The sequence below is a fragment of the Malania oleifera genome, chromosome 12, assembly GCF_029873635.1.
Source record: "Malania oleifera isolate guangnan ecotype guangnan chromosome 12, ASM2987363v1, whole genome shotgun sequence".
Classification (NCBI taxonomy): domain Eukaryota; kingdom Viridiplantae; phylum Streptophyta; class Magnoliopsida; order Santalales; family Ximeniaceae; genus Malania; species Malania oleifera.
In genome coordinates this window covers 3,488,274-3,505,567 of record NC_080428.1, presented here as the reverse complement: position 1 = coordinate 3,505,567, position 17,294 = coordinate 3,488,274, and the positions used below count along the sequence as shown (strand labels likewise).

Genomic DNA, 17,294 nt, shown 5'->3' with positions numbered 1-17,294 from the left:
ATCACTAGAAAATGCATTGCAATTTATGCTATGCAATCCATGGTATAGCAAGCTTTATTCTTGATGTACCAGCACATAGCAAAGATTGGACTTCAAGCACAACAAATACCTTGACTAAAGGTGCTCTCAACATCTTTCTCCAATTTTCCCACGCATAGAACAGCCCCTTCACACTTGTTCAAGGCAGTTTCTTCATTAAGATGCTCATCATGAACAGATTGAAATGCAGTTACTATTCTTTCTGGCAAGCCTCCAACGGCCAATTTCTGAAATTAAGATAACCATGTTTAGGTAGACTAATGACAAGTAAATAAATAAATAAAATATCTAAAAATGCAGCATATACAAGGGCAAATTAATCTTTTCAAAAAAATACTAGCAAAGAATATGTATGTTCTTACAATTCTCACTGAATAAGCATCCCTCTTCACAATCTTGACAGGGTTCAAAAATTTCCCATTGCTCGCTGTTGAAGGAGGAGGCGCCTTGCCCAGCATTTCATCCTTGAGACTCTGACCACGAGATCCAAAAACCTTCCTTTCTTCCCATATGTCAACCTGACAAAAATAGAATATATATAAGAAAATGTATTAAGATACACACCAAACATTAGTCCGGTCTCTCAACTTTTTCCAGACACATGCCATTTTCAAGGTGCAAAATCTTATGGCAAGAAGCACAATTTTTCCAAATCTTCATTGTTAAAGCTTGATATACATTGTTGGCCCACAAACTAACAGCTTAAGCTTTTAGGCAAAGTAGTAATCTAACATGATGTCAAAGCAAGATCCGACCTAAACCCTATGATCAAACAAAAAACAAATCCTAAACTTCAAACATGCTGCCATAAAAGGATAATCTGCACCACCAAAAACCAGAAGCAAAGTCTAGGAGCTGCAGGAAAATACCATGGCCGCCGGAAAAATCCTGGATGCTGCTGTCCTAAGATAAACTCAAAATAAACACCTTATATTTTGCAAAAATAACCACATAGCCACACTCAGAACCTGCCAATATGCTGCCCTGTGAAACTTCACAGCTGGAGAGTGCCCCACACGCTGACTGTAAGTCGGGCGCTCCAACTCCATTTGCCAGATGCTCCTATTTTTTTCCAGAATGTTCTAAATACCTCCATACATCATAATATCAAGTTGTTCATCATGTATTTTGTTCAACAAATTCAACTTTTTTTATTGTTCACTTGGAGCACTCTGTTAATGGTTGTTTGGAACTGTATATCTGTGTGCCGGTTTCTTGGGGCTGTGTGTAAGTTTTTTTGTTCTGTGGAAACCTTATGCTAGTTTAGTTGTGACTCGTGCATGGTGGATCACCTTGTTCACGGTTGCTCCAATTTTTATGGTGCTGTGTGTTGATTTCTTGGGGCTGTGTCTAAGTTCTTAGTGCTGCAGCAGCCTTGTGCTGATTCATGGTGGTATCACCTTGTTCATGGTTGCTTCAATTGTTCCAGAAAACAATATTATCAACATCGGTCTAAGTTTGTGAGCATTGGGACGGAGTTTGCAAATCCCAAAGGTATGGTTTGCTCATTAGTGACTTGTTTGAGTGAACCAGGCACTATGCCTCTCTCAGCAGAGGAGTTTTCAAGGTTTCTATAGCATCAATCATCTCAACAAGCATCTTATCACATTGAGTTTTTTGCCTAGAAAGACAATCTACAGTTTGTATCTCATCTGGTATCTCATCTGGTATCTCTCCCACTAGTCTTTGGATTACCAACTCTGCTGCCACTGACCATATGACAGGTGCAACCAACTTCTTTTGTGCCCTCTAGTTCTAAAGATCTACCCAAGTTACCCTTTTATGGGTTTATACTACTATGAAGGGGATAGGAACAGTAAATCCTGCTCCCTCTATCTCTCTTTCTTCTGTTTTGTACATTCCTAATCCCCTTTTAATATCATGTCAATTAGTAAACTTAAAAAGTCACTAAATTGTTTAGCAACCTTCTTTCCAAATTCTTTTGTTATTAAGGATTAGAAGACGACAAAGATAATTGGCACAGGACATGAGGCTCATGGGCTTTACTACTTTGAATTGCCCTCTCCTCCCATTGCTTGCATAGCTGCTGTTACACCACTTCAAAAATCCATTGTTGCCTTGGTCATCCATCATTGGACAAGTTGATATAGCTAGTTCCTACCTTGAGTTCAGTTTTTAATCTTGAGTGTGAATCTTGTCAATTAGGAAAACATCATCCTGTTCCCTTTGCTTCCTAGGTCAACAAATGGGCAATTAGTCTTTTCATGCTAGTCCATTCCAATGTTTGGGGTCCTAGTTGTGTCACATCGAAGTTGAGGCTTCGATACATTCTTACATTTGTCAATGACTAGTCTAGGATGACTTGGTTGTACTTAATGAAAGATCTTTCTGAGTTGTTTAATATCTCGTGCCTTCCATTTTCAAATAAAGATTCAGTTTTATATGGAAGTCAATATACTTCGTAGTGATAATGCTAAGGAGTACTTCAGCATCCAATTCACTACCTATATGACTAATTCTAGTATGATCTACCAGTCATCTTGTGTGCACAATCCACAACAACATGGAGTTGCAGAGTGAAAAAACAAACATATTCTAGAAGTCACTCAGACCCTATTGTACCAAACAAATGTCCCCAAAGTTTTGGAGTGATGTCATGCTCATAGCTCGCTCACTCATCAATAAATGCCATCCTCTATCCTTGATGGTAAAATACCATGTTCAGTTATCTTACCTAAGGCTCCTTTGTTCTCCTTTCCTTCTCGTATATTCAATTGTGTTTCCTTTGTCCATCAATTAACTCTAGGAATAGATAAGTTGGATCCTAGTGCTATCAAATGTATTTTTTCTGGGTCATTCCTATACTCAAAAAGGAATAATAATGTTATAGCCCTACTTTACATCAATTCTTTGTCTCTCCTGATGTCACCTTTTTTGAGTCTACACCATACTACTCTAATTTCTTGAATTATGTTGACCTAGATGAGTCCCTTCCTCTACCTTGCCTTCCAAATCCCGACCTATCGGTTGTCTCCAATCCTCCTGCATCTTCATCTAGTTGGAGTCCTTGTAGCTTGGATCATCCCAATTTGCAAATACACAAACGACAACTCAAGGAAGGAGAGCCTCCTCTAGCTTCTACTTCTACGCCTTTAGTTCCCTCATCAGATGGTCTTATTTCCCATGATGTTGATCCCCATATAGTTGTTCAGAAAGCAAAACACATTTGTACCCAACATCCAATCTCTAATTTTGTTCATTTTGATTTCTTATCACCCTTTTATTATTGTCTTGTTAGTACTTTATCTTATGTTGCTCTTCCAAAATCTAATTCTTAATCCCTATCCCATTTTGGATGGAGACTGCAATGGTTTAAGAGATGCGTGCGCTGCATGATAATGATACTTGGGATTTGATACCTCTTCCTCTTGAGAAGTTTGTAGTTGGTTATCGCTGGGTGTACAATGTGAAAGTCAATACTCATGGTTCTGTGGCTCGTTTGAAGGCTCCCCTTGTTGCTAAGGGATAAGCTTAGGTGTAAGGTTTGGATTATTCACACATGTTCTCTCTAGTTGCTAAACTTACCTCAATACGTGTGTTCATCTCCGTAGCCACTACTTATCATTGGCCTCTACATGATTTAGATGTGAAGAATGCTTTCCTACATGGTGGAGCAACCACTTGGGTATGTTGCTCGGGGGGGAATCAAGCTCAGTATGTCAGTCCCAAAGCAAGGTTTGGCTGATTTAGTGTTGTAGTACTTGAGTTTGGCCTCTGACAATGTGCAGTAGATCACTCTATATTTTATCATCAAACTCTATCCGGTGGGATTATGCTTCTGGCGTTTGTGGATGACATTGTGCTCACTAGTGATGATGATCAAGGCATCTAGGACCCAAAGCTTTTACTAAAGAGTAAGTTTCAAACCAAGGACCTTGGACCATTAAAGTACTTCTTGGTTATAGAAGTATCGAGATCTTGTATAGGAACCATCTTGTCACAAAGGAAGCATGTTCTCGATCTTTTAGATGAGATTGGGTATTGGGATCCAAACCTGCTGATACACCCATGAATGACAACAATAAGTTATGATAAGATATGCGTGGTTTGTTGCCTAACCTAGGATGGTACCAGAGACTTGTTGGAAAGTTGAATTATCTCATAATCAAACATATCTTTCACAACAAGTGTTGTGAGTCAGTTTCTCAATTCCTCGAGAACAAGTCACTAGGATGCAGTTATTCGCATCTTGAGATATCACAAAGATGCACCTAGTATAGGTCTCTTACATTAGGATCGGGTTCACACTCACATTCAAGGATATACAGATGCAGATTGGGCCAGATAACCTTTCAAAAAAAGATCCACAATCAGATATTGTATCTTTATTGGTCATAATTTGGTTTCCTAGAAGAGTAAGAAACAAACTATAGTGGCCTAGTCAAGTGTTGAGTCAAAGTATAGGCCATGGCTCACACTATCTATAAGCTTGCGTATGTGAAAAATATGTTGGAAGAACGAGGTTTTCCAAATTCTCAGTCTATAGAGTTGATGTATCATAATCAAGTTGCTATTCATATTGCCACCAACCCAATCTTCCATGAGCGGACAAATCACACTAAAGTTGATGGCCACTTTGTTCGGCAGAAGCTTGGGCAGAAGCTCACTACAACCACTTATGTGAAGTTTGATATGGAGCTTGTAGACTTGTTTGCTAAAGCTTTGGGGTGCTCGTGTTAAATTAATTTGTAACAAGATAGGAGAGCATATGATATCTATGCTCCTCATTTTTGCTAGGGAGAAGCTCTTTTACAGGTTTGGGAGAAAATTCAACATTTGGCTTCCCTTTGGTATGTGGGTAATGGGAACTTCAAGGAGATGCGTTTTTCCAAATGTTCAACGTAATTGGCTTTCGTTGTTGAATTGATAGGGCGTGCTGATTTTTTTGGGTTGTTTCTAATGTTCCTATCATTTTGTCTTTCTTTACTTTCTTGGGGTTGCCCAGAAATTTGAAAGAAGATGCTTCACACTCTCCTTCTTATACATTCCTATTTATCAAAGAAATTCTTTTGTTATCAAAAAATGATATCTATGCTCCAGCTTGGGGTGGAGTGTTAATGGTTATATTAGTTATCTAGCATTATTTGTGTGTTAGTATTATGTTAATGAGTGAGTGAGGATAATATGGTCATTATATGTACTTGACATACATCATAAAAAGAGGGAGAGATCTATCAATGTGCTAGATCTTCCATTTTACCCAATTATTCAACATGTTAATGGTTATTTTAGTTATCTAGCATTATTAGTGTGTTAGTGTTATGTTAATGAGTGAGAGTTAGAGAAGGTGATATGGTCATTGGTATATACATGACATATATTATAAATAAAGGGAGACCTATCACTGTGTTAGGCTTTCCATTTTACCTAATTATTCAACATGGTATCAGAGTTGGTTACCATGAAATCCTAGGTTCTAGCCTTGTTGCATGTGTTTATTGTGTGCTATTTAAAAAAAAAATGCATTCCCTATAATGGGTGTCATCTATTGTGTGTTTATCTCTCCACGCACTGTTGGGCTGCACGTGCAATGGAGTTTTAAAGCTTGATATACATTGTTGGTCTAGAACCTAACAACTTAAACTTTTAGGCAAAGTGGTAATCCAACATTCATACTACATGATAAACTGTAAACTCTTTTACCAGACGTTTGGGAGCTTGAAAGTTGGACCTTGGATTTGGATTGTGTGGATTTGAATAATTAGCAATATAATATAAAATTGTACTTGGTTTCATCCAAATCCACACAAATCCAAATCCAAGGCCTGAAATACATGCTTCCAAACACAACTTTAGTGCTTTTCCATTTTAATTACTTCTTGCTTTTCAATCATAACATATACATGGTCACAGAAGTTCACTTATGCTTTGCCATCACAATAGATATGTAGCAGCAGAAATTTAATTAAAAATATACTTTGTCTATAGTTATATACACCTTTGGAGAAAAAGGATAGATCTTCATTGAGTTATTAGATTACATTTAATTGCTGATGTTTCCATCAAGATAGCCTACTACCTACATTATTATTAGTTTTATATATGATGAGCTACAAAATTTGACTGCCTTATGTTGAACATGCATAGGCATGCCAGTGTGCATGCGCATGCATATCCACACACAGAACATGCCTTACTACACTTACATGTGCACCATGTACCTAGGCTCTACCAGACTCTTAACACCTAAATGTGCCTTGAGGAGAAGGTGATTCTTAACATCAACACCTCAACTTCTCAAGTGCCAATGCCATTTGAAAGTTCTGTTAGGTGCTCGACGGGGGTGCTGAACTCCATTCATTTGAAGTCATGTAAAAAAAATGTACGGATTATCCTAGTGATCAATAAAAAGACCAAAACTCAGTAAGAAAATGGCCACTGTCTACAAACTTGGAGGATTCCAGCAGTCATGAAATAATACCAGCTGGAAGGATATATTATAGAATTTAAAAGCTAGCCTTTGCGAAGACATTGACAGAAGCAACTCTAGATAAACACAATTTTTAACAGGCTCATCATTGATCAGATTAGATGCCATGTGGAATGAGAAAGAGAAGGCAGCTGAGAGGGTTAAGCAAACAAGTATGCTTTCCTAGTGAATTTTCCAGTACATTGCAAAAAACAAGTTGGATGTTCTCCAAAGGTGAACTTAGAACCAGAGGGAAGCATTAATAATGTCCATGATCATTGGTCAAAGAATGAATGAAATGTGGAAGAGTCCATGTCCCTTACTAAAAAAACACTTCAGCAATTATCTACTAAGCAACATGAGAAAAGAGAAAGTTCCCCAACTAACAGTGATACCAACAAGAAATAAACAGAACCACACCCTCCACATGAATCCTAAAAGATAGGTGTCATGTGCATGCAAAATACTTCACTTACTAAAGGATGAAACCGATGGGGAATATGTAATGAACTCCACAGAAAGTGTATTAGACAATAAAAGGAATGTCGTTACTTGGGGAGAGTTCAGACCGAGTTATTATGAAGAACTCCCATGATTGTGGCATTTAAAATGTTGGGCACCCACATTCGCAAACCCTCATAATCCTACAGGACAATTATCTTGCAGTCTCAAGGAATGCAAGATACCCCAAGAATATGGGTATTCAAAACTCACCTCACCTTTTCATAATCTTGGATTTCCACAGAAATGACACTTAATAACTCAAAAATATCACTCTATGATGAAATTATCCCTAATTTTGTTCACAATTGTCATTCTTATTATTATTACCACTAGTACTGCTACTGTTTGTTTTTTATTATTATGATTAACTAATTAGCATTATCATTTTTCTTGCTACTATTATTTTACTATTATTAAAAATTACCATAATTATTACTATTATAAAGCTGCCTATGATGCACTTAATGTCCTAAATCTTTTCACGCACAAACAGTCCCAACTCCCAAACCAAGGTAAAGGAGGAGGGTTGCGCTAGGTTGCTAACAGCAAGCGTCAAACTTGTCAAATCTCTATGATATAAATCCTCAGCAATTATGCATAGGGGCGCCCCTTACAAACGACGCATTGCACTTATACCATCCATGTGCAGTGAGCCAACGGTGGGCTAGGTCATCACCCTGAAGCAACATGGACAAGTAAAGGAGTTAGTTCAAGAGGCTAGGGTTAAATTAGCAACATGGAATAGAGGGACACTTTGGAGATAGTTGACACAATGATGATATGAAAATTTAACATAATTTGCCTTCAAGAAACAAGTGGGTTGGGGAGAAAGCTAGAGAAATTGAAAATCAGGATTTAAACTTTGGTATACCATAAAAGAAAAACATAAGAATGGAGTGAGAATCTTTGTAGACAAAGATTAAAAGATAATATTCTAGATGTTAAAAGAGTAGGGGATGGAATCATAAAAATCAAAACGGTCCTAGGTCAAGAGATAATAAATTTCATTAGTGCTTTTGTCCCTATAATAGGCATAGCAAAAAACCTTAAAAAAGACAATTTTGAAAAGATATGGATAGTATACAAGGGATATCAAAGATTGAGAAAATACCCATAGGAGCTAATCTAAACAGACACATTTGTAAGGACAATGAAGGCCATGAGAGGATACATGGAGGATAGGGATACAGAGATAAAAATGAGTTTGAAATATGATCTTAGACTTCACCATGTCATATGGCTGTATAACAACAAATACATGCTTTAAAAAGAGAGAACACGTAATAACCTTCAAGAGTGGACAAAATGAAGTCAAAATAGCCTTTTCTTAACTAGGATGATAGATTGTTTAGCATGTAAGGATTGTAAAGTGATCCTAGGTGAAATTTGAACTACACAACATAGAGTTCTAGTATTCATATATACATATTAAAAAATGGAAGAGAAAGTGTAACATAAATCAATGCAAGAGAACTAGGTAGTTGAACTTAAAGGGAGAAAATATAACAAAATTTAAAGATAAAATGACCAATGAGGATGATTAGGCAACAAGGGATAGTGTAGATGCAAACACTCTTTGGAGTAGGATAGCCTAGCTCTATTAAAAAGATAGCAAAAGAAAGTTGGCGGTGTGATCAAGATGTCCAAAAAGTCATAAAGACAAAAATAATTTGGTATAAAACATGGCAAAAACATAGGAACATGGGAAACTTTGAAAAATATAAAGAGGCAAGAAAAGATACAAAATAAAGATCGTTAGTGACGCTAAACTATAGAGCAAATAATAATTTATATGATCGATTAGATACAAAAGAAGGGGAAGAGACATATTTAATCTTGCTAAAGCCACAGAAAGAAAAAGTAAGGACTTAGGTAATGCAAAATGTATAAAAAATGAGGATGATAAAGTCTTGGTCAAAGAAGACAATAGACATAAAAGAAAGATGATGAAGTTAATTTAACAAACTATTTAATAGAAACTACTAAAGCTTTATATATTGGCTCACAACCTAATAGCTTAAGCTTTTAGGTCAAGTGATATTTTAACAAGAAGCAAATAGAAGGTTTAAACTTAAAATTGACAAATAAGTAAAAGAAAAAAAACTAAAAATTTAATATTTATTTTCAAAATTAGAGTTAATGAAGTTAAGTTTGCCAAAAAAAAATAAAAATAAAAATGGAAAAACTATAGGACCGGATGACATCTCAAAAATCCCAAATAATGTTTGGAAATGCCTAGGTAATAACAGAGTTATACGGTTAACTAATTTATTTAACACTATTATAAAAAAATTAAGAAATTTTCAAATGAAAAGGAGAAAAGCACTTTAATACCTATATACAAAGATAAAAGAGGTACTCAAAATTGTAATCACTATCGTGGAATTAAACTTATGAGTCATACAATAAACTTATGGGAAAGGGTGATTGAACAGAGAATAAGAATAGAAACTAGGGTCTCAGAAAATCAATTTGGCCTTACACCTGGGAGATCAACCACATAAGCTATACATCTTTTAAGAAGATTGATGGAAAATTTTAGGGAAAAGAAGTGGGACTTAATATTTTTTTTATTGACTTAGAGAAAGCCTATGATATGGTACCTAAGGAAGTTCAATTGTGGGTTTAAGAAAGCAAAAGGAGTATGTAGTAGGTATATACTAAAGTCATTAAGAATATGTACAATGGAGAAATGACTAGTGTTAGGACTACAAGTGGAGAGTTTAGTGAACTTCTAATCATAATAATCGTAAATCAAGAATCTGCTTTGAGCTTTTATCGCTTTACACTAGCGATGGAAGAACTTATTACGAGTAACCAAATTGAGGTTCTACAGTGTCTATTGTTTGTAGATGATATTGTCTTTATTGATGAAACTAGAGGTTAAGTAGGATCTATGTTACAATTAAGGAGAGAAACTTTAGAATCTAGAGGTTTTCGGATAAGTAAAAATAATACAGAATAAAAGAAATTTAAATTTAGTTGTAGGAGGAATATTGGAGAAAATATTAAACTTGATGATTAAGAAATTAATAACACTACTAGTGTTCCATATCTTGGATCTATTTTGCAAGCTAAAGGAGAAATCAAATAAGATGTTATACATAGAGTTAAAGTGTGAGTAAAATGGAGAAGTGCTTCAGACATATTGTGTGATAATAGAAAACCTTTAAAATTAAAAGAAAAGTTTTATATGACAGTTGTAAGACCAGCTATGCTATATGAATTAGAATGCTCAGCAACTAAGACATGATATATCCATAAAGTAAAAGATTCCAAATTGAGAATGCTGAGGTGAATGAGTGGTATAATACTAAAAGATAAATTAAGGAATGAATATATTCACAGCAGGTTAGACATTGCAGTTGTACGAGTAAGATAAGGGAGGCACAACTTAGACGGTTTTGGCACCTCCAGCGTAGACCAAATAGTGCACCAGTGAGTAGGAGTGAGCTATTTACTGTTAGTGGGCAATATAAGGGGTAGGAGTAGACCTAAAATAACAAGGAATGAGATAGTGAGCAATGATTTAACAGCCCTTAAGTTATCGAAAGAAATTGCTCAAGATTGTGCAAATTGGTGGGAAAGGATTCATGTAGTTGACCCCAAAGCTTTGCTTGTCGGTGCTGTTGTTGCTGCAATTATTACTGCTCTATATACATATGCACATAACAAGCATGTAAGCAATACTATTATCATCATTACAAGTTTTGAAGCATTCTCATAGTCCTATTGAAATAAGATTAGAATACCCAGATTATGCCAAACACTATAATCATGTATTCACAAGAATCTTGATGAGCAAATGATACATAATATATATATATATATATATATGAAGTTGATTATTATTTGACTGGATATACATATATATCCCATTCAAGGTATTAAATTTTGATTTCAACTCAAATTTCAAAGCTCCAAAAGTACGGAAATTTCAATTTCGATGTCAATTTTGATTTCAATTTGAAAAAAATAATAAAAATTAGTAGTAAAGCATGGAATTCTTTGTGAAACTTTAGAAATGGCTAACAAACATAATAATATAAGTTTTAGGACTACTACATTACAAATTAAATACATCTATGTTTTGTATGAGGAAGAAAAGTTGTAAATAAGTATGTGTATCAAACATATTTGTAAGATAATGTACATTAGACATATTCAATTAATACAAATGAAATTCATAAATTATTTCTATATTATTTATTATACAAATAATGATAATTTAGACATGAATGGTTAAATAAAATGTTACTGTAAGTCTATTTTTTCATGTAATTTCAAAAGCATTTGTAATAATCTTTTATTTCGATAAAATAAATAAAATAAATTAAGATAGAAATTTCACTTCACTCCTAAATTTCTCATTTGAATTTTGATGAAATGTCATCGTATAATTAAAATTTTCAACAAGTTTTGTTAAAATTTCAAGATTTCAATAAATTTCGGATGATTCGTTGAGATTTTGACTGAAATTATGCAAGATGGAAATCGACTGCCATTTCAATTTTGAGGGTGATGGAAATCGCAAATTTCGACAAAAATTTCAACAATTTCGTGGAAATTTGAAACCATGATCCCATTAAATAATAATCTAGGCATAATTCCAAATCCTAACTTCCTTTACTTCTTTTCTAAGGATAAGATAACATTTAGCTTGTAGGAGAACAAGCGGCTCTCTCTTCTCTATTCTCTCATAAACCTTCATAAGCATTATGGTGACTGCAGGTCATGAAAGGAGGGGGTTGATTTCAATCCGTCCATATTGAAGGGAACTCCTCAATCCAAGATTGGATAGGGTGGGAAAGGGAGATTTTTTGTCCATATTGAAGGGAACTCCTCGATCCAAGATTGAATAGAGTTGAAAAGGGAGAATTTTTGCTTGTTTTCAAACATAGTCTGAATTGTGAGCAGTGGGCGAGACTTTTTTCAATGGCTGTGAAGTGGTTTTCAAAGGGAGTAGTGTTGGGTTTTGAAAGTTGGGAAGGGGTTTTCGAAGTGCTAGGGTTGACATTGTGAGACAACGGTGGGCCGCACATTTCGAGGTTTGCTCCTGGTGAATCAAAAGGGAATGGATGTAAAGGGTTTGAGAAAGAATTTTGTGCATTGGCTAGGGTGGTCCATACTAGAAATGGCGGTACAAGCGAAGGGATACAATGTAATCAATTTTGGAGTTATGTAGTCATAACGAGGATGAGACACAATAGCAGCAAACGCATAACAGCCTTTTCAACTTGTTGAAGCTTGATATATATTGTTGGCCCACAGCCTAACAACTTAAGCTTTTAGGTAAAGTGGTAATCTAACATAACTATTATTGGCAAGACAAAATCTCTATATGGGGACTACAGCAATGATGGAAGAGGCAGCTAGGGTTCTGTAGGAAGGTGGGAGTGCATTGAAGATGGGGTAGAGTGGGGCAGGATGTTTGACGATAATTATGGACTTGGGTTGGATCTTAGGCAATAAGGATTTAAAGTGGGCTGGCTAAGCAAATAGGCCAAACTCCTAATGCCTTAAGGCCTGTTTGGTATCATTGTTGTTTTCTATTTTCTATTTCTATATCTGCACAATGAAGAAACAAATTATAAGAACGCGTTTGTTTATGTTGACAGTTTTTTGTTTCTGCTGTCGATTTTTAGCTATTTGCGAAAAAACTGAAAACCAAATTTATGGTTTTCATTTGTAGTTATTTTATATTTGTATTATTTGTATGTCATATGTGTCTAATAGATTAATGGAGTGTATAATGTATTTTGTTTTATTAATTAATTTAGCACACATACAAATGTATCATAGATAAGAACAATGAGAAATATAACATAATTTTTCTATCAATGGTGGTTTAAAACAAATGTAAACTTGTTGCCCTTACCAAATAACTTAGTCGAATTAAAGGATCCAAAATATACTAAAACTCTTTCTAAGAAAGGTTAAAAGCTTAAAACATGCAAGTACGCTAATATGCACAAGGTTGTGTGTGCTTGAAAAAAATTCACAATCGTTAGACCCGCTTCCTGTTATGTAACATCCGCTACTGCCGCTGCCCGTTACACCCATTACCATTACGTTACGATACCCGCTACTGCGATTTAAAACCATGACCACCACCACCTCCAACAATAATATAACAATATTAATTATAAATAAATATTAATTATTATAAGAACAATAATAATTAATATAGAAAATAGAAATTAATTAAAAATAACAATAACAACAATAATAAGACTAATAACAACCACAACACAACAACAACAATAAATAAAACAATAACAATAATAACAACAACCAGCAACAACAACAACAATGATCATTATTATTAAAATAAATATACAGTAATTTTTTTTATAGAAAAAGAAGGTATATTAAAATGAGAATGAGAAGTTACAAACAAAATGGGATAGGAAATCCACCCAAAAAAAATAAAAATCAAATCAAATAACTAAGAAATCCCCTCTTCAATCCTTTTCCGTCATAATTAACTAAACACTTCAACTTAGCTAACTCCCTCTAAGCATTCATAACTCTATTATTGCCCCCGTCAAATTGCACTACATTTCCTCTAGGTTCACACAACTTTAAATCCAATTCGTCCATAAGATCTTGAGCTTCTAAATCCTTACTTGGAATCTCCGCCGCAAGTATAGGTAAAATTCCATCCTTGCATCCCAATTCATTAACCAAACCATCATCTTCAAAAACATAACATCACAAGAACCAGAAATTTATCCATATTTTTCCCTAAACTCATCCAACAACAAACCCCCATCACAATCAAACTCAGATCATCACCGTCATTATCTGATAGATCCCCCCCCCCCCCCCAAAAAAAAAAAAATTCATTTCCTCCTTTCCTTTGCTAGCCCCAATACAAAATTGCCCGTCTTCTTAGCAAAAATATCTTTCACAATTCTTAACTCTTTCCTTTTAAATTTCCCTTTAAAATCTTTGGCAAAGTCTAGCCAAAGTGCTCTTTCTTTGCTTCATATAACTCCCTCATTTCCGAACCCATCAGAGCAGCCTCAGACGAGCGTAAGCCTTGGGGCCCTTGGATTTATCTTACTTAGAGCCTGAAATATCAGATTTCCTACCCAAATCACCATCTCCTCAATTAGCCTTGGCAACACCAGCCTCTTGTCCCTCTGCAAAACAAGATTCATTAGGCATTTTTATGCACTTGATTTTTCCATCTTTGTCGCCAAGAGACTTTATCAAAGCAAAGCTATCGATATCCTGAATTTGCTCTGCATCTTGATCTGTTCCACACGTGTCTTGGAGAGCTAGAGAGAGACTTTGGACTTCACTTATAGATAGGCAAAAATCCTTCCCCATATTCTGCTTCTGTGAACTGAGGCTTGAGAGTTGGGCCCATTATCTAAATTCATCAGTTGATCAGCGCAGTAGCCTTTTCATTTAGAAATATGAACATACATCTCCAAACAGAAGCCTTCTGGCATCGGCACCCCGGAAACCTTTGACTGCAGCTCGCCTCCGCACCAAAGGCACCGCTTATATTTCCATTGCACCACATCCTACTTTCCTGGTTGGAATCTACTTGTGCTACCTTCTCCTTCACCTACATTCCCTTCTATAGCCATCTGACTCCATGATTTGGGAGCAGAAGGACTTGCAATACCACCACCTCCAACTTGAAGACAAAGCTCCAAAGCTAAATCGGAAAATTTGCTAGCAAATCTTCGCCAACCACCCCCTTTTGTGCCACCAAGAATAAACACAAGAAAAGTCTTACCTTTCCATCCCAATCCAAATTCTAAATACTCCCCCACCCTTGCCTGCCTAATCGTCATCAGTACAGCAGATTTCCCATCATAACTTTCAACAACCCCTCTCTAACTTAACAAATTCTGAAAGACCATCAGCCAACAAAAGAGCTGCCTTTTTCAAGAGTTTTACCAATCTAGTGCAATATGTTATTCTTGAATACAAACAAAAAATGAAACTCTCCCACCTTGTCCAATCTCAGATTGAAGGTCTTCCTTCAGTCTGAATTGAGTGCTTTAGCAGCACCTACTACTTTCGAAGCCATAGAGAACTATGTCATAGAGAGAGAGAGAGAGAGAGAGAGAGAGAGAGAGAGGGGGGGGTTGTTTCACAAGAGAGATAAAGATAGCCATCCCCTTTTTATCATTTACAGAGGTTGGGGCTTATGAGAGCACTCCCATACTAATAATAACAATTATTATTATAAAAATAAACAACAACAACAACAATAATAAAAATCACAGGCGAATTATAGTAACAGCATTCAAGGCCTCTTTGTATTTCTTAACAATCAGTAAGACAGCTGATAGAGTGTATTGGGACTTAATGGCAAATGGTGTTTTCTCATTTCATTCAGCTTGGGATCACATTAGAGAAAAAGAGTCCATTGTTGTGGACTAAAGCTGTTTTTCTGAAGATTAGCATTTTTAAACAGGCTTTTGTAACATGGCTGGCTGTGTTGAACAGATTGAATACGAAAGAGAAAATTTTGACTTGGGGAAAATGTAGTGATGCTAAATGCATTACGTGTGGAGATATCATGGAGTCAAGAAACCATTTATTCTTTGAACGCACTGTCCTTGGTCAGGTTTATCTAAAAGCAAATCAGAAGCTAAAGTTGTAGGGAGCTCTTCCGAACTGGGATGATAATCTAAATAGACTCCTCTTTGAATTTCTTAACAATCAGTAAGACAGCTGATAGAGTGTATTGGGACTTTACAGCAAGTGGTGTTTTCTCATTTCATTCAGCTTGGGATCACATTAGAGAAAAAAAAGAGTAAATTTCTGTGGATTAAAGCTGTTTTTCTGAAGAATAGCATTTTTAAACAGGCATTTGTAACATGGCTGGCTGTGTTGAACAGATTGAATACGAAAGAGAGAATTTTGACTTGGGCAAAATGTAGTGATGCTAAATGGCATTACGTGTGGAGATATCATGGAGTCAAGAAACCATTTATTCTTTGAATGCTCTGTTCTTGGTCAGGCTAATCTAAAAGCAAATCAGAAGCTTAAGTTGTAGGGAGCTCTTCCGAACTGGGATGATAATCTAAATAGACTCCTCTTTGAATTTCTTAACAACCAGTAAGACAGCTGATAGAGTGTATTGGGACTTTACAGCAAATGGTGCTTTCTCATTTCATTCAGCTTGGGATCACATTAGAGAAAAAAAAGAGTCCATTGTTGTGGACTAAAGCTCTTTTGCTGAAGAATAGCATTTTTAAACAGGCATTTGTAACATGGCTGGCTGAGTTGAACAGATTGAATATGAAAGAGAAAATTTTGACTTGGGGAAAATGTAGTGATGCTAAATGCATTACGTGTGGAGATATCATGGAGTCAAGAAACCATTTATTCTTTGAATGCTCTGTTCTTGGTCAGGTTAATCTAAAGCAAATCAGAAGCTTAAGTTGTAGGGAGCTCTTCCGAACTGGGATAAAAATCCGAATAGACTTTCTTCTATGGGCAATTCAAACCTTGATAATGTTGGCAAATTGATCTAGGTTGCGACTATCTATTACTTTCGGAAAGCTAGAAATCAGATGATCTTTGAAAAAATACAAGTGCACCTAGATTTGATTGATTCTCTGTGGAAGTTAACTGAGTACTGATTTGAGAAGGTCTCCTCTGATGATGAAGGAATTTATTATTCTCAGCAGGAAGTTTCTATGTTCTGGTCTGAGATAAAATTTAAAAGATGAAAGCAGTTTTGAATTTTCCGAAAGAGAGTTCTTCAGATTCTTATTCTCTGTTTTCTTGTATTTCAGTTGAACTATTTGTGTGGGTTTGCCAGTTCCAGCTTAATTGATTGATGGCCTTAATTCTTCCTAAAAAAAATAAAAATAAATAGTAAAAATAACAAAGAAATTCAAACAAAAATATTATTATTATCATTATTATTAAAAATGTAAATACGTATTATGATCTAAAATATGCAGAAATTTTCAATAAAATAATCTTGAATTGATGTCATATATTAGAAAGGATTTAATTTTGTATTACAGGCATTTTCAAAGAACGACTTATTTTTCATTTCATTATTACCACAATTGAAGAATACAGGAAAGGAATCAATATTGTCAGTGTCACAACTACAACCATTCTAACAGTAATCACATTCCATTAGTGAATCCTTTCATGCCTTGATTCCATTCCTATATCAATTCAATCCCTACTTCAATTCCATTTGACAAACTAAATGAAGGTAAAAAAACACCACCACCCCAAGGCTTCTTCTCCATCTGGAATCCCTATCGACAACCTTCTCCTCAAATCCAACTTAATTGATATTAACTTCCCATTTTTATTCCCCAAA

At 35.4% G+C, this 17,294-nt stretch overlaps 1 protein-coding gene across 1 annotated transcript in view; it reads right to left on the bottom strand.

Annotated features, from left to right (window-relative positions):
• LOC131144568 (uncharacterized) overlaps nt 1-17,294 on the bottom strand; it is a 102,705-nt gene that overhangs the window by 65,070 nt on the left and 20,341 nt on the right. The window contains exons 4-5 of the mRNA XM_058093270.1: nt 402-557; nt 110-266 (exon numbers count right to left, since the gene is read on the bottom strand). Coding sequence (XP_057949253.1) covers nt 110-266; nt 402-557 — 313 coding nt within the window. The remainder of the gene's footprint in view (nt 1-109; nt 267-401; nt 558-17,294) is intronic.